Here is a 24,699-nt window from a genome sequence, read left to right as displayed (position 1 = left end):
GAGAAAATAGAACAAGTGAATAGTTTTCGATATCTGGGTAGTATTCTTAGTAATGACATGAAGTGCGAACGTGAAATAAAAGGAAGTATAGGAATCGCGAAAGAGGTCTTTAGGAGGAAGAAAATTCTGTTTTGTGGAACCTTGAACATAAGAGTTGAGTAAAGAGTCATAAAATGCTTCGTGTTGAGTGTTGTACTCTATGGGGCGGAAACGTTGCCATCACGTAAAAGTAATGAAGATCGACTGGAAGCCTTCGAAATGTGGGTGTAAAGAAGAATAGAAAGAATTGGGTCGGGTGGAAAACGAACAGGAGGATGTTAGAAATATTGGAGGAGAATAGAACACTTTTAGATATTATTTAGAAGAGGAATTGGTTGGGCTTTGCCAAAGAAGAAATTGTATCATCAGGGACGTCCAGGGACTATCGCGTATGGTGGCGGGAAAGAGAGGGAGGAGCGAAGGAAACTACAATTAATGGATGATACAAAAACAGAAATATATGTGTGAAGGAAGAAGTTAGAGGAGGACCCTGAAGCATGGAAGCTTCCCAGCTGTGGCAAGTGACCTGCCAATAAGGGCAGAATACCTATGATAATAATGATATTGAACAAATATTCTAAAATGGTGCATAGACACGTTATCACGCACCATCATACACACGTTAGGAATTTCGATCTTACCGTCCAAACCATTATCTGACTACACTACCGGAATTAATATACACATATTCTATGTTACTATTTAGTATTTAAGTATTTTATGTGTTTATGCTTATTTATGCATAATATTCGTGTTGTCTAATATGTTTTTTCATACAGGGTGTTTCAAAACAACACCGACAAGGTTTCGGGTGTGCTTCCTGACACGAAGATAAGACGAAAAGTAGACACCAACCTGGGTGCACAAATGTTTTCTTTCCGAGTAATAGGCTGCCGAAAACAAGAAAAATTGAAATACTAATAGCTCCAAAAATATGGTAGGCCCATAGCTCCAAAATTATGGGACCTACCGCATTCGGGTCAAGGCTTCACATAAGAACTATGTGTACTACCCAAAAATACGTGTTTCAGAATCTTAAGGTAATCAGGCAGCAATGTTTGCAGATCGAGTTTGGCTACGGTGATATAACTTGAAGTGCTCAAAAACTACCTCTATAAAAATTGTTGCGAAAGTACCGCAGGATTCTGAAGCATGGTTATTTGTACAGGGCACATACTAGTTCTTAAGTGCAGTCTTAACCCGACTACAGAAGGTCCCATAGTATTCGAGGTATGGACCTGTAAAGTTGATTTTTTTATGAAAGAAGCATTTGTTCGTCCAGGTTGGTTTCTTTCTGTATTATCTTAGTGTGAGGAATCACATAGCAAACGTTATTGCTGTTGTTTTGAAATATCCTGTACATATATAAGTTTATACACTATATTCAATGAAAATAATTGAGAAACACATCGAAACGTGTAACCATGGTGAGACACCAATATTTGCAAAACAAATCATGAAAGATAAAATAGGGCGTGATGGACATATACAAATGTACATAGTAAAAATGGTAATAATATTATTAATAATAATAATAATAATAATAATAATAATAATAATAATAAGTGCATCGTGTTTTACTATATACAATGTGGTCCCAATATGCCGTTAACCCATATTGAATTTCCATTGACTTAAATCCGTATACAGGCCGTTCCATAATACAGCGACTAATCTAGTGTCACTTAAGTGAAGTCCTAATCCTTCGAAGGACAGGATACTCTACGAACATCGAATCAATTTACTCAGAACCATGTGAGCGTGATAAACGATTTCACGACTTTTTTGAGGCTCATTATTTGTTTTAATCAAAAGGAAACAGTGCAAGCTTTCAGCATTTTAAATAGAGCTCTTATGAAGAAAATTCCGGAAACTTCCTCTCCCGCTAGCATATACATGTATGTTTGCATTTGTCTGCGTAAATTATTTGCTGCGATCGAATCGCCAGAGATCCTTATATGGCGAAGAAGAAAAAATCACTCAGCAGTGAACTCCATAGGAGGGTCTCTTCGTTAATTTTAGCTTAGTTTCAGCCCCGACGTTACAAATGGAAATCGTAATTTAATTTCAGGGCCGAGACTACATAGGGATTGGCTGCGATGACAACTCATTCGGGCGGCGGAATCCGATCTCGAAATTAAATCGGCGAACATTGTTTTGGTTTAATGTGTATAATAATAATATTTTAATATATGCCAGTGTTCAAAGTGAAACTTCATTTGTTAGTGTATTAACGAACAGGATTCTAAATATTTCAGCGCGAGAATGCCTACATATTTGGTCGTGGAGGAACTCCGAATTTCAATTCATAGGATCAGCCTATGGAACCTGCAAGTTCGTAGGGTCGTACGATACAAGAGCGGACTTCCTATTGAAAAAACATCGTTATAAGTATTACAAAGATTATAATGCAATAACTACCTGGTAAATACGTCGGTAGTAATTCGTCAAAGGGCCGAGCTTGGAAAATGATATATTATTAACTTTCTGTAAATAGAATAATAGTACATTCTGAGTATTCTTAATGTAAATTGCATATTACTTATTTACAGTTACAATTATACGTCTGATGTATTACGTAGTTGAATTTCATTTTCTTGTTAGATCAGTTTTTAGCATGCAATTTGCATTGAGTTAATTAAAACATTCACTTTGACACCTATTAACAGTGCATATATCAAAATACATCCTTGCCAATTTTGATAGATGGTAGATATGAGCGCAGTGAAACTGGTTTGCTGTGGCAAGTTGCGAAATGATAGAGTGGGATGAAGAGAGATATAGAGTGAGGAAAGAAAAGTAAAACAACAAATTATTTTATTTCGTTCAAAATAAATGTTGTAATTAGCTTACTCAGGTAAGTAAAAAATGAACCATAACCAAACACACTCTCACATTAACGTAATCTATAACATGTTACTTTCTTTTTTTTTTAATATGCAGAGAGGAGCTTTTAACATTACACGCCCCTTTACTTTTAAAGTAATAAACAATAAACATTGAATTTTTTACGATGCAAATAACGTATGAGAGCCTGGGAACCCAGAAATTTTAATATACACTATAAAGGAAAAAGTATCTTGCGTTTGTTGCTCTGTTTTACATACAAGCGTTTGCATTCTTTGATGTTTACTTTTCTTATCTTGAATTTTTTACAGCTTCCATAAATATACTGTTTTCATAAAAGCCACACGAAAGGAAACAATTTTTCACTCTGATGAGAAATATAAGGAATATACTCGATCACATTTGAGAAGAAATATGCAAACTCATGAAGATGAATATTCTAATAGATGCCAACAGTGTGGAAAAGGATTTATTCGAAGATCATTTTTGAAGAGACACTTGTTAACACATTCAATTGTAAAACCTCACACGTGTCAAGAGTGTGGGAGGGGATTTATTGAAAGTGGTAATTTGGTAAAGCACATGTTAATACATAGAGGTATAAAACCTTATATGTACCCAGAGTGTAAAAAGGAATTTAGGAAAAAGTATACTTTAGATACTCACATGTTAATACATACAGGTATAAAACCTTACATGTGCCAAGAGTGTAAGAAAGGATTTAGGCAAAAGGGTAATTTGGTAAGCCACATGTTAATACATAAAGGTATAAAACCTTACATTTGCCAAACGTGTAAAAACGAATTTAGACACAAGAGGGATTTGACAAACCACATGTTAATACATGAAGGTAAAAAGCCTTACATGTGCCAAAAGTGTAAAAAGCAATTTAGACAAAAGGGTACTTTAGAAAAACACATGTTAACACATAGAAATAAGAAACTTACATGAGTCAAAAGTGTAAAAAGGAATTTAGACAAAAGGTTAATTTAGCAAGACACGTTAATACATAATTGTATAAAACCTCAGAAGCGTCAAGAACTTAAGAAGGAATTTCGTCAAAAAGCTAATTTGCAAAGTTAACATTAACATATTAGTAAACCTTAAAAATGACAAATGTGGTGAAAGAATTTAAGTCCAAAGTCTACTGTGGCAAAACATATTAGTGCAAAAGAGTTGTAAAACGTCACACACGTGGGAATACTGTGCAAGATTTCATCGAAGTTTTCATTTAACACATCACATGCTAATACATACACGTGAAAAAATTCAAACTAGCCATGGATGTGCCAAAAAATTCGTTATATCATGTGGCCACACGCATATTAAATATACTCAAGGAAACTACTTCACACGTGGTAATATTTTATAAGGAGATTGTCATTATACATGACAAACATGTGAGGAAGAATTTATTTCAAAAAAGCGCTTCGCAACGCACATTATATACATAGTGTTAGAAACCTCATAGTGCCGACAGTGGCGAGAAAGTATTTAGTTAAACTTCAACCAGTGAAAGCGATTTTTTACATATAAACGTAAGAATCGCAAAAACTGCCGAAGAGAATTTGATAACACACTTGTTCTGATTCATACGCTGTAATACTGACGTTTTCCGGCCATTTTTAGAGGCTCTCTAAGTTATGCTTTTATATATATTAAACTGAGTATTCGAAATTTTGTTTCTGAATCCAGTTTCCCTATGAGGCTGTTGAAGGCAATTGTATATCTAAGAGTTTTGATTGACGCTAAGCTTTTTCTTAAACTTATTGGATATGCCAGTACATGTTTTAGGCGTAGATTAATTAGGAGCAACCCTCGTATATCCTATCAGCATTTCTTGAGCTCTGTAAATATATATATTATGCATCCTTGTGTGTGTATGCCTTTTATAATAAGGCTCTGGCTACGACACTCGAGTGAGATACTGTACTCATACGTTTGCCACCAATCTGCAATACTGGTTAGTAGTTAGAATAAGAATATATTTACAAAGTAAGCTTTCATGTCTTCTGCGACGAAAATAGAGAATAAACCAGCTATTGAACAATCTTGTTTTATTAAAGATTAGTTAATCTAGCGCTTAACTAAAATTACATATCTACGTTGCCTTACGAGGTAAATATGGAATTCCCGTGTCTCTCAACGGCCATAAGCCAATCGCGTAGTAATAAATGATTTACCAAGAAATAATAGTATGTTAGTAGCATAAAATTAATTGTAAAATTAGGAATCCAAAAATATTGTGTGGATTAAATTAGTTTCCTTTTCCACAAACACCACTTAGAAGCCAGTGTTAAATTATTACGTGTTGATTTTTTTTATATTTAAAAGGTGAGAACGGAAGTATTCAACTATATCCCGGAAAGTGTTTTCCACCGTAATTTCAGCCACTTTCCTGATTTGTATTTTTCGTCCCATTCTCTCCAAGAGACAGGGAAAAACTTGCCAATTTGTTAGGGAGACACCATTTATTCTAAGAATACAGGATTAATTTCTCATTCCTTTGCTTTTGCTTATTTTTGCTGTTGCCTGCAACTAACGTCAATTTACTGTTGGTGTATAAAAACAAGGAGAGCGAAAATATTACCGGAATTAGAAATTCATAATTAACTAAGTATACACAAATTTAAAAGGAAATTTCAATGGGAGAACTAACTTCGTATTTGGTTAAATTTTGTTTTTGCAAGGAATCTTCGATTTTAATCAAAATATTGATTCGTGTGTCGGATTGAACCAGTTTGGGATTTCTTTTTATATTTCGAGAGTTTCATTTCAGAATAATTCAATTTTGACAAAATGTTAAGATAGTAGTGACTGAATGTTTACGTAATAGGGCTACCAAGTATGGTATAGATTACCCCAGACTTTACAAAGTTACGCCAGAAAATAATTTCATATATCTACGCACACACACACACACACACACATATATATATATATATATATATATATATATATATATATATATATATATATATATTGTTATGGGATTTTATGGTACTTGGGTTCAGTTCTTGGTAATGCTACAATATATTATATTGAATGTAACTTAATTTTATTAACATAATCACTAGTGTTTACGAAATCATATTACTCGGCAGAGTTTAGAAAAAAATAGCGTTAGAAAGATTGTTCACATTGTTCATGACGTTTTATCTTTGTTACGAAAAGCAAATACTGCAACATAGTAATATTACGTTAAAGAGAATTTACGTAACGAGGTCATTATATACCTTTTAGTTAACCATTATTAATCAGCTTTTTAATTCCAGAATTGTAACAGCAAATGCTTGTAATATTGTAACAATCTTTGTACTAACTTGTCCAGAAATTTCTTAGATTCACGAAATTTAAATCGTCCGGAAGATTCTGTAATGAGATCTTAAGAATTTTCCCTGTCAGCAGAACGTTCTTTCTCAACTGAGTTTCTCAAGATGCATGGTTCGAGATGCTGAAGAATTCCGAAATATTTACATTAGCTTATTAGAGCATGGTAGGAGATGCTGAACGATAATAATTGTCTAAATATATTGCATTGACCTGCTACGATTTTAGAATTTCTAAATCTTTAGATTAACTCATCAGAACAACATGAAAAAAACACTAAAAGATCCCACAATAATTGAAGTAGTTGCGCGATACTGATTAACCCACCCACGATTGGTGTGCTCAGTATATTAGTTTATTTTCACAGACACACAAAATATATATTGTGGGTGGTGAGTCAATATTAGACATTAGAGGTGTGGGACCAAAAGATATCTAAACCTTAAAGCATCTCCGCCGTGTGAACTTTCTTGGTTCAGTGTCTAAATTTTGGAGACGAAATTGAACGCAGGAAAGTTACCTTCCGTTCACCTTCTAAAATGAACGGAAATACGAAAGTAAACATAGACTAAGCGAGAGGTAATAACTTCCATGAAATGATAACTCAAATTCGATAAATAATTTGTTTATGTATTCTCAATTATTGTCTAATGTGTTGTGTGCCAAATTCGGGCATTTCTTTCCTGGCAGATCAAATACGGCATCTAAACATTGAACCTTGGCAACTGATTTAGAAAGTAACACATACCTCCAATGTTCCTAGTAGTCCTTGGAAATGATGACCAGCTCCGCAAAGGCAATCCCAGATTGTTGGCGTGATCGATGGTCTTTAGGTCTCCTGGATGTCGTGGGTGTATCTCACTAACAGCGAGGCGTAATATTTTACTTCTTCATGGTAATAACGATAGAATGTAGTTTAACTGAATTCAACATAAACTACGTCTTTTTATAATTCGAATCTTCTCCGTGACTGTAAACCTATAAGTTCTTTATCTTAGAATACTACTTCTCGACTTCGCGCTCCGGAGTTCTCTCCACCTCTACTTCTCTACTCAGCTACTTCTCTCTCCGCCATACTCTCTCTACTTCCTTCTCGAGACCTCCCAACTTCTGGTTTTTGTTGACTTAATCAAATCTGGAATCTGCATTCTCACCATGACGTCAGAAGCGTGTTCTTTTTCTGCTCCACAAAATTTCTAACTTTCCTCATTGTTGTACAGCGATTACAATCCTTAGAATGCCTGTGTCCGCGATACTTGGCAGTTCTGACATACCCGAAATTGTGTCAGTGTTAACATTCTATAAACTTCATGACATTAGATTTCCGTAATTCTTTGCAGTAATACATAATTTAAATTTTGTTCTCATTTTTAACCATTAGATTAATCTGCCAAATTGTAGTTTCCTTAATGCCAAATTTATATAATCATTTTATAAACTGAATGAAATGTCAAGCTTTCATGTAATCTGCTTTGTTGTTCATTTCTTTTTTTACTCTGTTTTGCTGAATATCATTTAATGATTAATATCTGAAATTTACTTGTACATGAAAAGATAAAGTCAAAAGTAGAAAATGAAGTAAAATTAATAACAAAATATATGCGTTCTGCCACACGCCACCCACCTAATTAGAGGCTGCTACACTGGCTCACTAGATCTCAAAGGAGATCGATTATTTACCAACACCCTGTATATAAAATTTCAATATTACAATAAAATATGAAATATTACACAAAATATATTATAAAACGGATTAAACATCTAATGTGAAATTTAAATATCCCTATTTCCAAAATATTCTATTTTATTATTATTTTCTAATTCTTCTACTACTATTTTGAAATTTAATATATACATTCAGTTTATCATTGAGCATCCTCGCTCTATCTATTGGATGCAGCGAGAATTACTGCGACTCGAGACTTTATACCTTACAACTTAATCATGAGCTAAATCCTTTAATTTCTGCCTGTCGTCTTTTGCTGTCTCTTTGCAAGTACACAGTTAATGGAATTTTCAAATCTCTCAACACAGGAAGTCTATTAACAGTATTGCCACTTTGTGGTAATAATTCTGCTCTTGCATGATTCGTCACGGCACGGATGCAAAATTTTTGACATACTCTATTCACTTTATTTTGAAAACAAACATATTTTTATTCACTATTTTATATACAACACTCACTATTGCGCTTGATTTCAATAATTTATTATGTCTTGTTTCTATTCATAACAACGTAACATATTCTACCAGCACCACTATTAAATACACTATGACAATCAGCTTTTGAGAGGATTGCTACCCTGTTCTTGTCTTTGCTGACACCTCGGTTTTTGAAGTTCAATGTGAAACTAATTCTACGTGGCTCTTTCAGTGTAGCGTCCCTCCCTGAAACGTCTTGAACTACGTGTCCCTTTTCCCGTTGAATTTGTATCCTTGGTACCTTTTCCGAACCCGATTTCGCATTTTTGCGTGGAATTATTAGCAGTTCGTAATTGCGGTTAGCTGTCGGGACCGCTATATCGCACTACACTCTCCTTTTCGTGATCCTTATAGTGTCTTCTCTGAGTTGTGAGTGTTCAGATACAATGTAGTAAATGACGTTTTATGGTCTGGCGGATTTTCATTGTGAAGTAGTTCGTGTGAGATTTCTTGTGTGTAAACTGTATCAGTGTTAGTGCCTACAAATGTTAACCTGTCCTTGTGCACTTTAGAATATATTGGAGTAGAAAAATGCATGAAGTGAGTATCCATATTGCTTGTTTCTTCCAAATCCGAATTACTTTTAAGCTTATACTTTTATCACATCTATTCCTATTTCTTGGCTGTGTTCAAACTTCCTTACTTTACTAAAAAATAACATGTACTTATAGCTACAAATAACAGCGTGATCCTTAAAATCAATAACTAACACTAGATACAAATTATCGAAATCTATCTTTTCCAATATTTATCTGTAAGAGAAAAAAACCGTTGGAAGAAACAGGGCTCATTTTAAGTTCTAATATTTATCTATTATCTACTATCATGTGTATTTTTTTTACTTTCTCAGTTTTTGTCTACTTTACTGAGATCGTAAATCTACATCATTATTTAAAGTAGGCTTATAACACTAGTTAACAAATTTAAACTTTTTCTTTGTTACATGAGAAAAATCACCTGATCATAAAGGAACTTTTTGCGCTGAATTCGAATATGCACTCGGTTTCTCTCCATCACGTACAGTTTTCCCGTAACAGAGGGATTTTCGGAACATTCCCTCAAAAATTTTCCTTTTTCAGATATTTTATTCCCCTAGCTCCTGTCCCCTTACATATAGTAACATAGAAATTATACCTAAGTATACCTTGATTTATATTTAATAAACCCTAAAAGTTTCGTAAAAATCGCTTTGTTCTTTCTAGAGAAATAAATATATTTGTATGTATACTGTGTGCGCTGTTTATTGCACCTGATAGTAATGCTTTCAGATCTCCTGAGTTGGGGTAAAAACGATTTGCTTTATTACTACAAACACAGACATAAAAATGAATATTTACAATAGTCAACAACACACTTGTATTGCTCTCTGTAAATACTTCCAACGTGTATTTTTTTAAACGTACAGTATATCTATATTTTAATACATATATATACAATTCTCCAAGTCTTTTCGTTTTGTTCATGAAATGGTTATCAATATTTGTTATCAAATGTAACAGAATGCAAAAGAAAGAAAGAATGGAATACAGACTCATTGTTGACAACAATGAACTAATGCAGTCTGAATTTTCCACTACGGTATCGTTTCCCCCTCCCCCCGCGCATTTCTTTCTTTCTTGTGTTCTTGACACCTGGTGAGGGAGTTTTGTACATTTTTATATTGACGTGTGGTTTAACACTACTTCACTTTCAAAGTTGTCTTTGCTGCTAAGAGTGCTTTCATGTTTGATCTTAACGGCATTATACCCAACTAAGACCAGAAGTTTAGTTTGTGATCAGTACAATGGCGTCAAGAGGACGGCGTTCGTGTGTTTAACTCACCAAATAGTTTTTGTTATCTGTGTGGCCAGTTTGTAGTTAAAGGACAGTGTAGATCCATTACGCCATCGGTGAAACTAGCATATTATAAATATTTCGGATGTCGTGTGGGAGATCAGGACAAAACTTGGGCACCCAACATAATTTGTGCGTCGTGCTACGTCACTTTACTTGCATGGGCCAAAGGGAAACGGAGGTTCATGAAATTTGCTGTACCAATGGTGTGGAGAGAACCCACCAACCATCTGGATGATTGTTATTTTTGTCTCACAGTAGTTAAGGGACATTCTAAAAAAAGCAAATACACAATAAGTTATCCCAACGTTAAATCCGCAATTAGACCTATTCCGCACGGGGATGAACTTCCACTTCCCGAGCCCCTACCAACTGGGAAGAGATATGGCCAAAAGACTCTGATGATGATCATGACCTTGATGAACCATCGACATCAACATGTACATCCAAGGATCCAACGTTCATCCCTGACTGTGTTCGCGAGCCACATTTCATCCGGCAATGTGAACTTAATGACTTAGTCCGTGATTTGCACCTGACAAAAAAAGAGGCGGAACTTCTGGGATCAAGGCTCCAGCAGTGGAACTTATTGGATGCAGAAACGAACATATCAGTGTACAGGAAAAGGCATGTTCAATTTTCAAGCTATTTCTCAATGCAATATAATGTGTGCGTATGTACGGATATAAATGGGTTGATGGCGGAGCTAGGAATTCCTTGCGTTCCAGAAGAATGGAGGTTATTTATCGACGCGTCAAAGGTCAGCCTTAAAGCTGTCCTTTTACATAATGGAAATAAAAAACCTTCTATACCACTTGCGCACTCAGTGAAGATTAAGGAATCCTATGACACCATGTCAACTTTGCTAAATCTTATAAATTACAAGGACCATTGTTGGCAAATATGTTGTGATCTGAATGTAGTTGGTATTTTATTAGGACTGCAGTGCGGTTACACGAAGTAGCAATGTTTTTTATGTTTATGGGATAGCCGAGCTGATGACAAACATTATGAAGTGAAGGAATGGGAACCTAGAGTGAATTACGTACCTGGAGAATGCAACGTCAAATACGCTCCTTTGCTAGATCCTAATAAGATATTACTACCGCCACTTCATATCAAGTTAGGACTTACGAAAAACTTTGTCAAAGCCATGGACACATCTGGTGAAGGTTTCAAGTATTTGCGAGATAAGTTCCCTAACCTGAGTGATGCTAAGATTTCAGCGGGAGTGTTTATTGGTCCCCAAATTAGGAAATTAGTGCTTGATGATAGCTTTGACAGCAAGTTAAACAGTGCTGAGCTAGCTGGCCTGGACAGCATTTAAGTGTGTTGTGCGCAACTTTCTGGGCAATAACAAAGCTGAGAGTTACACAGAAATCGTACAGGACATGATACAGAAATACAAAGAGTTGGGTTGTAGGATATCTTTAAAAATCCACTTTTTGCACTCCCACCTCAGCTTCTTTCCTGCTAACCTAGGTGCTCTCAGCGACGAACAGGGGAAAGATTCCACCAAGATATAATGGCAATGGAGAAAAGGTACCAGGGACGGTGGGATCCTTCATTGATGGGGGACTATTGTTGGGGTCTTGTTTGAGAATGCAACATTTCTTACAAAAGAAGGAAGTAGTATACGTTTTTGTAACCCAATGGAAGTTTCATATATTGTGATAGTTTTGATTGTCTTTTCATGACCTTTTGGTACATTTGTATTATTGTTTATTGTAAATTGTCACACTTGTAAATTATATTGTATTATATTTTATATATGTGTTTGTGGTAATAAAGCAAACCTTTTACCTCAACTTAAGAGATCTGAAAGCATTACTATAAGGTGCAATAAACAGTACACACAGTATACATACAAACATATTTATTTCTCTAGAAAGAATAAAGCGATTATTACGAAACTTGGAGGGTTGTTAAATATGAATCAAAGTATACTTAGGTATAATTTCTATGTTAGTATATGCAAGGGGACAAGATCTTGGGGTGTAAAATAAACGAAAAGGGGAAATTTTTGAGGGATTTTCCCGAAAATCCCTCTGTTACGGGAAAATCGTACGTGATGGAGAAAAACCGAGTGCATATTCGAATTCAGCGCAGAAAGTTCCTTTAAGAACAGGTATTTCCTTTTATGTAACAAAACCTTTGTTAACTAGTGTAATCGTTTTAGTTCAAACCTTGCACTTCTTTATACAATTTATATATTATTCGTGTAATGTTACTCATTAATTATTACAAGTGCGGGTAATATACTCTCGTTATCAAAACGTACTTATTACACCTTATTTTTCCTCTTTTTGTCCTCTTTTCTGCAAAAATTAACGCAAAAGTTGTGCTTACTTTTATTGCCATTAATTCCTTATTTAAATACATTTACCTATTTTTAAAGCCATATTTAAGTTTTCTGAGCCTTTATATATACACTAATAATTGAATATTTTTATTGTATATAGTCATAAACTCGTTGATTTTATTATAAATCGTAGCATCTATTTGGTATGTTGTTCTTATAAACTAAGAATGGGCGGATAAAATAAGTTATCTGGGAGGCGTGTCCTTTCCTGGAAGACGGGTATCTTAAAATTAGCCTACATACAAGGTCTCATTCCTGTTTCGTCTTCCACCGCTTAATGTCGGTAATAGTCTGTAACTTGTTGATCGCAACGTAAATAAATAACTTCGTTCCCTAATTAATTTCTAATTTCAAAATCGAGGTAATTTATATATGTTACAATAGGTAAATGATCTTAACCTCCAATACGCGCGCGAGCTACTATTGTAGCCATCGTTTTTGTTGTCCTTGTGGCAAAGTACAGGGTTTATCCGGAAAGTAATAGGACTGAGTCGATTTTAAAAAAAAAATATTGAGCCGATCGTTACAATTCTTTAAAAATTTTCAAAATAGGCTCCTTCTGCGTCGATGCAGCGCTGCCAGCGCGATTTCCAAACATTGAAGGCGTCACGGAAGTCATTCTCCAGAATAGCCTTGAGAGCCGCGGTGTAAGCTGCTTGGATCCCCTCTATCGTCTCAAAATGGTTGCCTTTCATCGGGCGTTTCAGGCGAGGAAACAAAAAGAAGTCCCGGGGGGCCACATCTGGGCTGTAGGGCGGCTGCGGAAGCGTTGGGATGCCGGCCTTGGTTAGGTAGCTGTTCGTAAGAAAGGGGGTGTGAGCCGGGGCGTTGTCGTGGTGCAGCTTCCAGTCGGCTCCGATGTCTGGTCGGACCCGATTGACCCTTCGTTTGAGTCTCTTGAGCACTTCCACGTAAAACTTGGCGTTGACGGTTTGTCCAGGAGAAACAAATTCATGGTGGACGATGCCTTTGATGTCGAAAAAGACAATGAGCATCGTTTTCACTTTGGATTTGCCCATTCTTCCCTTTTTTGGGCGAGGAGACGCCGGCGTGTGCCACTCGGAAGATTGCCTCTGTCTCGAGATCATACTCAAAGATCCATGATTCTTCACCTGTGATTACTTTATTCAAAAATTGGGAGTCACTTTCACACATGTTCAAATTTTCTTTGTACAATTTCACTCACCGCAAATTCTGGTCGTCAGTGAGCACTTTTGGGAATATCTTCGCGCACACCTTGCGCATGTTCAAATGCTCCGTCACAATTTCATGAACCACAGTTTTTGGTAAGTTTAACATCTGGGCAATTAAACGAATACTTAGTCGATGGCCTGAGTTCAAAACTTCGCGCACACGAGTCGCATTGTCGGTGTTTGTCGAAGTCGAAGGTCTTCCAGCACGGTTTTCATCGGCGACCTCTTCCCGGCCCTGCGAAAAGGCCTTGTGCCGCAGGAACACACCACTTCTTGCTAAAGCATCATCTGGGTAAGCCTGCCTGATCATATCAAACGTCTCTGTCGCAGATTTACCGAGTTTAACACAGAATTTAATCGCGTACCTCTGCTCTAACGAACGCTGCATTTTCGGCTTCCACCACTCACAGAAACACGTCGCGCGGAAAAGCTTGTCCTGACTCTCCGTGTGCTCGGAGACAACTGACCAGCCGCTCGTTCGTTAGCTAGGAAGGCCCTCTACCGGATCCAGTTGGTGCGCGCACGCTCCGAAGTACAGTCATGGCGGAATAAAGTCAGTCCTACTACTTCCCGGACAAACCCCTGTAATTCGAGATGCTAACTCAAAGTATGTCCTTGTACCTTTTTATCAACTATCATTCTGCGTGTTTAGTGTGTGGTTGAACGTAAAATCGAAAAGAGCTCATTGTTATTCTGCTTGAAAGTTTCATGGGCTACATCTGTAGCCCGCGTGACTATTGCTGTCACGAATGTTCCAAAACGTCAAAGTTTTTTCATTATAGTTTGAGTGTTGATCAGATGGTCAATGAGCTTGGAAAATGCCAAATCTGATTAGGAATGTTTTCTACATGGCAATAATGAACATTTTGAGGCCGCAGAAATGCATTTTTCGGACACAGAAGTAGTGAAAATTCAGATGATGTTGATAGAATTCCGGGCGGCAGGAATCACTGATACCTGTTGATAGTAGCAAAAACAGTTGTGAAGTAAATTATTATGTACCAAAGGACAATTTCAAATAGAAAAGAGACACTCCTACTCCTAATATTCTCACTCATGCTCATAATATTTTGCTTCGTTTTCCATGACCTAAAGGTGAGGCTAGGTCTGCGTTGTCGCAGCTTGAATATCTAGAAGTGCTTTTAGATGCAAACAGATTGAGACTTAAGGTTGATTGTACCAATATTTATATTGATAGTGCTCGATTGAGATTTGTACTTAACCGCCATGCAAAACTTACAGACGATACTGTACGTTCCCTTATTCGTATTTTGATGCTTTTGATGAGTGGTCAATGCTTGAAAGAAAGTGTGCATTGACCACTCATCACTTGTGTGCAGAACATGCTTAGAAGGACGTGAATAGGTAACATGTTCAAAATAAACATATTTCTCAAATTGTGTATAAAAGCCTTAAAGCAGTTTATAAATACAATTTTCTACGAGAAAGATAGAAATATTAACAAACTAGCCAACATAATAAAATAAAAACAAATGGGCTACAGTGGTAGCCCGCGCAACTATGCACGTCACAAAAATCCGCGCGCGTATTGCAGGGTTAATTTATACTTTATTGCATTTATTAATTATTATTAATCAAATATTGAACGAAATTACTTTTCAAGAATTTTTTAAGTTTTAAATAATTTTCAAAATTTTATTACACATTAATAACTTCTTATATTTTTATACAAAATGTATTATTGTATATACCACGTAGATGGGTTACCAACACCATTTTGTTCTATTCTCTTCTTGTTTGCCTCATACCGAGGTAACCTATTTCACTTGCTTATTTCCTAGATGGTCTATTCCATATACGTATTTACTTCTAGTTCTATTTTTTCTTTAGGCCTTAGAGAATCCTTTTAACCCTTTAACTGACAATGTTTTCCTTATGCAAAATTTAATCATTGCATAAGCGCTTACATAATATTTTTATTTTTATTATACTTATAGTACTAATAATCTCTAGTAACTAATAACTATTTTAACCATATTTGTCTAGCTTTATCTATTTAATATTATTAATTATGCATCGTTCTTTTCTTCTAAAACTTATCACTGTGCCGTTATGATGTTTTTGATATTTTTAACTCTATTATTTCCCTCTTTTCTCTCGTAACATATTTGTTAACTAGCCTTATCTAGCTTGTCTAGGCTTTATCTATTTCTATTGTTCCTTTTTTTCTTTTTTTGTTTATCCGCGTATTTCGTGATCTTAATTGGATTTCGTGATTCCACTTTCTTCTTATTCGGTTTTTTGGTCTAGTCTATCCTAGATACTAGATCATAGACCTATCTATACCTATGGGTGAAGGTAATGGCTGATATGTAGAAACCTACTGCATGTTTTCTATATATCTGTTGAGTATTGTACCTTATTCATTTTCTGACTAATGTTTTCTTTTTTTCAAATTTTCCAATTTTAGGTATTTTTTGAAACAAATATTTTTAAACCTTTATTGTTTTTGTGTCACAGGATACAAATAAACATTGCCCTTACTTCTGTTTTCTTGTTAATAATATTATTATTATTACTTATGCATCTTCGTTTTGCAGTTTACATTTCCTGATCGATTTATATAATCTAATACAATATTACCAATGAACTTGTAATGATTAGTACAATCATAATTGCTGCAATTGTATAAATCATGTATCTGTTTTTTAATACCAATCGTGATACAGTTGTATCAGCTTTCAATTTTTTCAAATTTTCGGCCAATGAATTTAATTCTTGCGTATGTAATGTAAAATTCAATTGTTTTTCCGTCCAATTTCCTATTAAGTTCAAATCTTCATTGTTAACTTCGATTACTTTTTTGGTTGGGATAGCTAATTCTCCAATTGTTATATCAAATTGACTGTAGTTTATAAAATATAAACGGTTATTACCGTACATCAAATTAGTTGATGTAACCTCTTGATGTTCACATAATTTTAAATAGCCTTCCTGTTATTATGAATACAGTACTCCTGCGTGTATCTATATATTACTTTAGCTAGGAATTTTTCCGAATTTTGTTGGTAACTATGGAAAGATCCATTAAATGTATTATTATTCAAGCACTTCCCCTCAGCATCTAATGTTTTTGTTTCGGAAAAATATAGAAAACTTTTGAATTCGCATTTTGGTTTGTCTAACGTGTGATATACCATTCGCCAAGTAAACTGCTTCTGGTAAATTATAAAATATCCTAGAATTTGATATTAAATAGCTCATTGAAATAATATTATACATTATCGAGACACTATTATCATAAATAATTGGCGTTTTCAACAATAAATCGATATTATTTTAATTATAATGATATTTTATAAGATATATAGAAGGTACTCGATAAAACATACTAATATCCCATCGGTAAATTGAATGTTTTAATACATCATGCGAATTTATAAACCTTTTTACGTCTGAATTGTATAATATATGATAAGACAAGTGATTATTCAAAATATTATTCATAACTTTCGTTATACGTTCCTTTACTAAATGAGCAAATAAATGTGTTAAAATTTTCCTTTCTGCTTGACGCAAATAACAGTACGGTTCTTGCAATTTACTTCGGAAACCCTGCAACACATGTTGTACTTTAATAACCATACCGTGAGTTATTAAAATTTCGTTATTATATGAAGTTTTTTCTGTTTTTTTCTGTTGCCTAGTATTGATTCATGACTTGTATTGACGCTGTTGCTCGTTCAGAACTGCCTATTGAATAATGAACTCCTGTGTTCGCAAAATGAAGATTCATTCCAAACATTTCGGCCATTTTTTCCAAGATCTTACTCCGGTGAGCAAACAACCTGTCCAAATTCAAAAATTCTGGGATCCCGTGCTTAGTAATTAACTCTTCGAATATTACCTGCGCTATTATCTACGCATTTATTGCAGGTACTGCTCGAGGAATCATATAACGGGTCGCGTTATCAACAAACACCAAAATATACTTATTTATATTACTTTTCGATCTTTTGTAAGGTTCTAATTCGTCTAGCGTTACAAATTGGAAAGGTACATAATTGGAATTAGTTTGGGCATAAAACGGTACTCTACATCTTTTCCTCTTCTGTATTTGACAGCTTACATATTGCTTTATTTTTCGTGGAAGAATTTCTTCATTTAGGAAAATAAATTACCCGTAATCCTTTTTATAACATTTACTGAAGGAGTAATGACCTCCACCATATATCGAACAATGTAATTGCCTAAAAACTTGTTCCCTTAATGAGAACGGAATACACAATAATTTAGTTCCACTTGCCAATCTTTGTGTTCGGTATAATTTATAGTTCTTAATGATGTACCGCATTGCCTGCTTCTGAGCATATACATCCGCGTCTTCTGGATGTTCAATTGCATTCATAATTGGACCGAAAAACGAGTCTTCTCTGTAATTCACCAACATCCACGTCCTTGCCAAATGTTAAATTAACTTCAAACTCTTCTTTATTCACTTTTAAAGTCCCTAAATCCACATCCACTTTTGATGGTTCTATGTCTGTATTCGTCATAATATATCGCTGGGATTTTTCTCTCCCGGACAATAAACGGGCGTATAATTGTACTGCGCTAATTCCAGACTCCAACGAACTAGCTTTGGAGCTAATTTTGGCGTTGTTTTGAGATATGTCAGCGCCCTACAGTCAGTAAACAAACCGAACCCTTTTTGAATAAATAGTAATTGTATGCTTTTAATGCACTCACCACAGGTCAAGTTTCTAATTCTACGATGTCTCTTAGCTTTTCTTGTGGTCTTAAATACGCTACAGGAGTCCATTCTCCTGTTTCTGCATGAATACCAACCAATAGACTTCGTTGATGAGTCTGTATATACCCTGGTTTCTGAGTAATCCCGAAATGAAGCTAGCAAGGAAGCATATATCAATGCTTCTTTTAATTTTCCAAATCCGTCCTGATGATTCTCGTTCCATTCGAATTTTGACCCTTCTTAAGCAAAGGTTGAAAAACTGCAGCTATTTCCGCATCATTTTTACAAAAGTTTCGGTCAAAATTTGTTAAGCCTAAAATGACTTTAATTCCTTAACCGATTTTGGTGGCTTACAAGCCTTGATTGCTTGAATGACCTTCGGGCTAATCTCGTAACCTGCGTCGCTGACTAGATGACCTAACGCCAGTAATTTTGTTTCCATGAATTGGCATTTTTCTACGGACAACTTTCGACCATAGTGTGTCAATTTCTGAAATATTGATTTCAACACCTGGACCATTATTTCTTGCTAGTTTACATACACAAATATATTATCCCTGTAAATGGTACTGCTTCCGGACTTACGTTCGCAAGCGGCATTGTCATTTAGTCTATACCGCTCGTGATTGATTATGCCCTTTGGTAAAACCTTATAGGAATATGCTCCTACACCTTGTATATTGAATGCTGTATGTTCTCTTGATTCTTTAGATATAGCCACGTGATGATATGCCGCTTTTATATCTAAAATGGAATACCATTTATGGCGTCCCATACATGCTAAAATTTGGTGAATTGGTGGTAACGCCACGCTGTGAAACTTAGCCTTTGAATTTAAAGATCTACAATCAAGGACCGCTCTCACAGCTCCAGAAGGTTTCCTAGTAAACAACATCGGTAAGTTGTAGGCACTACTAGTTTCCTCTATGATGTTCTGCTCTATCAAAATATTTATGTGTTCTTTAACCTTTTTCTTTAATGCTATCGGTATAGGATACTGTTGTCTTCTAAATGGAACCTTTGTTTCCAGTTATATATGATGTTCAAAGTGGTTAACTCGATCTAACTCATTCTCTTTCCATGCAAATACATCCGCATAATCATAGCACAACTTTTCTATCTGGTTTTTAATTTCTACTTTTGTATTTTTCCCAAATTTTAGTCTAGATTTGTCAAAATTGTTTCTTGCCTCTAAAATCTTTTCTATATCCTCCTTCGTTAACCCTTCTACTCTTAGCTCCCTCTCACTTACATTCCTCAGCATTTCCTATCATCACATTTGGTTTTAACATGATTAGGTTATTTGAGGGATACACTCACTCTATCTTATTATTTTCTTCTGACAACAATACACGTGGAATAAACACGTTATATTGTTTTTCTAAATCTCTATTCGGCTCTGACAAAAATTCTTTACTATTCCAAGAATTCACTAAATTAAATACAACTGTATTTCGACTTCTAAAAGGTAACCTTATTTTGTGACCTAATACCCATTTAGGTTTCAAACCAAATATTAGATCTATCGCTACATTTTTTGACACAGAAATTAATTCTGGCATATCACTTTTCTTAATTTGAGGTTTTCCAAATCTTTCTACAATTATTTTAATTTCTCCGTAGTTTATTTGACAATCTTGACTTTAAAAAACGTTACCAATTAGCACTTGGTATCTGAAATCTCGAATTACCCCAAACGCTAAGTGGATTGTCTGATTTGAAATCTTACACTTTACGATTGCCAATTTATTTATCACTAATACATTTTGCGTGATCCCTTTAATCCTTGTCTGCTGAGAAATTAACTTGGAACTAGATTGTATCAAACGTTCATTTTATTATCGATATTTGCGATCCGCTATCTAATACTGCCTGTAAGTTTCTACCTTCCATTTCTATTGGTAGATGTAAAATGTCATTTTCTTGGCTTATTGAGGCTACAATTTCACGTACCTTTATACCATTACCTGTAAATGTGCCTCGATCATTTACAGTACTATCTAGTTTAAAATTTGATTAGCCACCGGCTGTTAAAAGGTTGTTCCATTCACTTGATTTGGTACCACTTGTACACACTGAGGTTTTTGACTCACTCGGTTGACCTTGACTATAACAACATCCTTGCCGTTGACCCCTATTTCTATAGTAATCTCTTTCTGACCTACCCTGCCAAAAATTGTCTTTGTCTTCCTCTATTACTACGCCAGTTACCACCTCTATTTTATCTATTTACAAAACTAGTGTTTCCTCTATTATTATTCCAATTGTTTCTGCTGTAATTATCCTGACTTCTGTTCCGGTTCCTATTATTGTTTCCTCTGTACAGATTTCGATGTCTATTTCTAAAATTTCTATTTCCTCTACTACTTCCACTCTTTTGATCTTTGATAAATTTCCTTGTTTCTCTTGTTGCTCTTCATTCCCTTAAAATTTCGCTGATAATGTTAGTTGCAGCTGAGCTAATTGTGCTATACTTTGGTGTTCCTTCTTCACCTTTACGTCATTCTTATTTCTAATTTCTTTCTTCAAAATTATCCTATCTACTTCCGAATCACTTTCATCTACCTGCTCCTTAATTTTCTTAACCAAATCTTTAATCGTAACCTTGCCAGTCTCTCGTTTTACACGTTTGTTACCTTACATTTTTCTTCTCAATTTTCTGTATGTCTTCCACGAATTTGTCTATTGTAGAGTACGACACTGTTCCTACTTTTTCCATATAATATGGTTCTAATCCACTTACTATAATTCCTATCTTCTTCTTATCCGACATATTTGAGTCTAGCCTCTCACACATAACTAGCATATCGTATACGTAATTTATTATAGGTTCATCTTCCTGATGTAATCTTTCCCTAATCTTTTCTTCTATATCCATTGTCACATTTGTCCTAGTAAATTCTTCTATTATATTGTCCTACAATTCTTTATAAGTTATTTCTTCTACATTTCTCCGTTTTAAAAATAATTTGATCCATGGTCTTCCTCCACCTTTGAATACACTCGGTAACAACTCTTTCCTTTTATTTTCATTAACTCCTACCATCTGACACGCGTCGTCGAACTCATCAAAGTAACCTATTATATCACTATCTGCTTTCAAATCAAATTTTGGTAAATTATTTACATCGACGCCATTATGTGTTCACTACTAACTCTATTTTCTTTACTCGATTCAGGATTTTCTTCACTTGTATTATATATACTCAAATTCTCTTCTACCTTTTCTTTATCTATTAAACTATTATCAAATTGTGCAATGGACTCAAAGTCTTCTGTAAATGATTGAACTATCGGACTCGAGGGAATATTCTCTACTGGTCCTAATTGAAAATTCGGTTTAAGTCTTGAACACCCTAATTACTTATCCTGTTTTATTGTTTTAGCTTGTTTTCTTTTACCTGGAATTCCTATATTAAATAAATTATCAATGCCAGTTTGTATACCACTAACTGCTTCTGAGCCCGTGTTCGAATTACTTCTTCATTCTGACAATATTTATCCTAATCGTGGCAGGTATGGGTGGGATTTCTACCATAATCATTACTATAGATTAGCAGCGAAGGTGGGCCGGTCGGGTTTAATTTATCATGTTAACTAATGGGGTTGGTTAAATTCTCAATATTGTAACATCTTTTCGGGAACGCATCGTGGACAGAATTCCACAGACCAAACCTCCACTATGAGAATGGTGGGTCAATAATTTGTATGTCTGTGATGGATACAAGCAGCGTAGGCCTCACATCATGTCTATACCATGTGAATTGTGAGTCAATATTAAATATTAGAGGAATGGAACAAAAAAGTATCTAAACCTTAAATCATCTCCGCCATGTGAACAATCCTGGATCAGTGTCTAAATTTTGGGGACGAATTTGAACGCAGAAAAGTTACCTTCCGTTCACCTTCTCAAAAATAAACGGGAATACGAAAGTAAACATAGACAAAGCGAGAGGTAATAACTTGCATGAAATGATAACTGAAATTCGATAAATAATTTGTTTATGTATTTTCAATTATTGTGTAATGTGTTGTGTGTCAAATTCGGGTATTTCGTACCCGCCAGATCAAATACGGCATCTCTAAACACTGAACCGCTGATAACTGATTTAGAAAGTAACACACCTCCAATGTTCCTAGTAGTCCTTGGAAATGATGACCAGCTCCGCAAAGGCAATCGCAGATGGTTGGCGTGATCGATGGTCTTTAAGCCTCCTGGATGTCGTGGGTGAATTTCACTAACAGAGAGGCTATACTTTTACTCCTTCATGGTAACAAGATAGGATATAGTTTAACTCATTTAACATAAACTACTTTTTATAATTCGACTCTTCTCCGTGACTGTAAACGTATAAGTTCTTTATCTTAGAATACTACTTCGCGCTCCGAAGTTCTCTCCGCCTGTACTTCCCTACTCAGCTACATCTCTCTCCGCCGAACTCTCTCTACTTCCTCCTCGAGACCTCCCAACTTCTGTTTTTTGTTGACTTCCTCAAACCTGGAATCTGCATTCTCACCATGACGTCAATACGTCGTTTGTATTGATTTACCAAGTTTCTGGCAAATTTTTGTAACGCGACTTACGTTGTTCGAATTAGCCTGTCTTCGTAAATTAGAGATTTAATAGTGTACAGTAAGAACAGAAACGAAGCACGTGTACAGCCACCAGCGAATTATCTTCCCCGTAAGTTCTCTAATTCCATTACATGGAGTCCAGATAATTTGCAGTTGTGAAAACGTCTAGAGAGATGCAACCCAATTTACACGTAACCTTTCTCGGCATTGACAGCAGTTAGTAGCACTGAGTAAGGTCGTTATTCATATTGTGGGTAGATGACGCACGAAATAATTCTCCATTCTAAGAAGAAGCTCTAAAGTTCAGAGCGTGTTGCTCAATGAACATCATATGTTATTCTCAATATTGCTGGGTATGTAATGTATTGCTTCCACTGTATTTCAAAAAGAATTTATGTATTTCGAATGCATATATTTATTACATTTTAAGACGTGCGAATTTGAAATTTTAGACGCATTAACGAACCTCTCAAGTTCAGATTGTAGTTCAAAGTTCAAATTACAGATGTTCAATATGTCCTCTATCAGCAACACGAACAATATCACATCGATACTCAAATTTCTACCATACTCGGGCAAGCATGTCTTGCACCACTGATGTTATGACAGTACGGATCCGGTTCTTCAACACTTCCAGGTTCTGTGAGAATGGTGGTATATAAACGTTGTCTTTAACGAAACCCCACATGAAGTAATCACAGGCTTACAAATCCGGTGACCGTGGAGGCCAACTGAAACATGCTAAGTCACCAGCTCCTTGACGACGAATCGAACGGTTCGGTATAGTTTCATTCAGATATTCAAGCACTTGGCGACACCAGTGAGTGGGGGCGCCATCTTGTTGAAAAATGAAGTTGTCTTCGTGCAGCCTCGGACACAACCACTTTTGTAACATAGCGAGATACTGGTGAATGTTAACCGTGTTTCCATTAAACAAGAATGGGCCGTAAGCATATACTCGGTATACCGGACAAAACACATTGAATTTGGGCGAATCTTGTACATGTTGAATGACTGCACGTGGGTTCTGTAGGTCCCAAACTCGAACATTTTGTTTGTTTACCTGAACACTAACACGGAAAGCCGCTTCATCACTGACACGACGTTGTGCAAAAGTGTTACATTGTCTATAGCATCCAGAATCTCGTTACAAAATACCACAGGTTTGCGTTTGTCATCAGGACGTAGAGCTTGTAACAGCTGTAACTTGTACGGCTTCATAACCAACCGACGTCTGAAAACATGTCAGATTGTTGTGTCGGCACTTGTAACTCCCAACTGGCACGACGAGTTGATTTTGAAGGACTACGTCGGAAAGCAGTTTGAATTCGTGCAACATTTTCTTCAGGAACACGAGGGCGGGCAGGACTGTTTCCATTACATACAGAACCTGTATCTACAAACTATCTATACCATCTGCGAATGTTCCACCGATTCGGTGGATCAATTTAGAACCACAACCTCAAACATCTTTGCACTGTAATCACAGAATTGCACTTCCCAAACTCGAGAACACAACATGATTACAGCGAAGTAGCCATTTTAAACATATGACGGTTACCAAGGAAGACAGAAGACAATTGACATCTATCGGCTATTAATAT

The 24,699-nt window shown here is 35.6% G+C and overlaps 1 protein-coding gene across 3 annotated transcripts in view; it reads left to right on the top strand.

Moving 5' to 3' along the window:
• LOC145691048 (uncharacterized) overlaps window positions 1–24,699 on the top strand; it is a 462,802-nt gene that overhangs the window by 40,954 nt on the left and 397,149 nt on the right. Inside the window, exon 3 of one of the 3 annotated variants that reach the window (XM_081766667.1) lies at window positions 3,198–5,832. The exons of the other annotated variants lie outside the window; for them this stretch is intronic. Coding sequence (XP_081622793.1) covers window positions 3,198–3,837 — 640 coding nt within the window. The 3' untranslated portion in view covers window positions 3,838–5,832. Of the gene's footprint in view, window positions 1–3,197; window positions 5,833–24,699 lie in introns of those variants that run through there. 3 annotated transcript variants of the gene reach the window in all.

The sequence above is a fragment of the Thermobia domestica genome, chromosome 7 (assembly GCF_964235325.1).
Source record: "Thermobia domestica chromosome 7, izTheDome1.hap1.1, whole genome shotgun sequence".
NCBI lineage: Eukaryota > Metazoa > Arthropoda > Insecta > Zygentoma > Lepismatidae > Thermobia > Thermobia domestica.
This window is presented reverse-complemented; position numbering and strand designations above follow the sequence as displayed.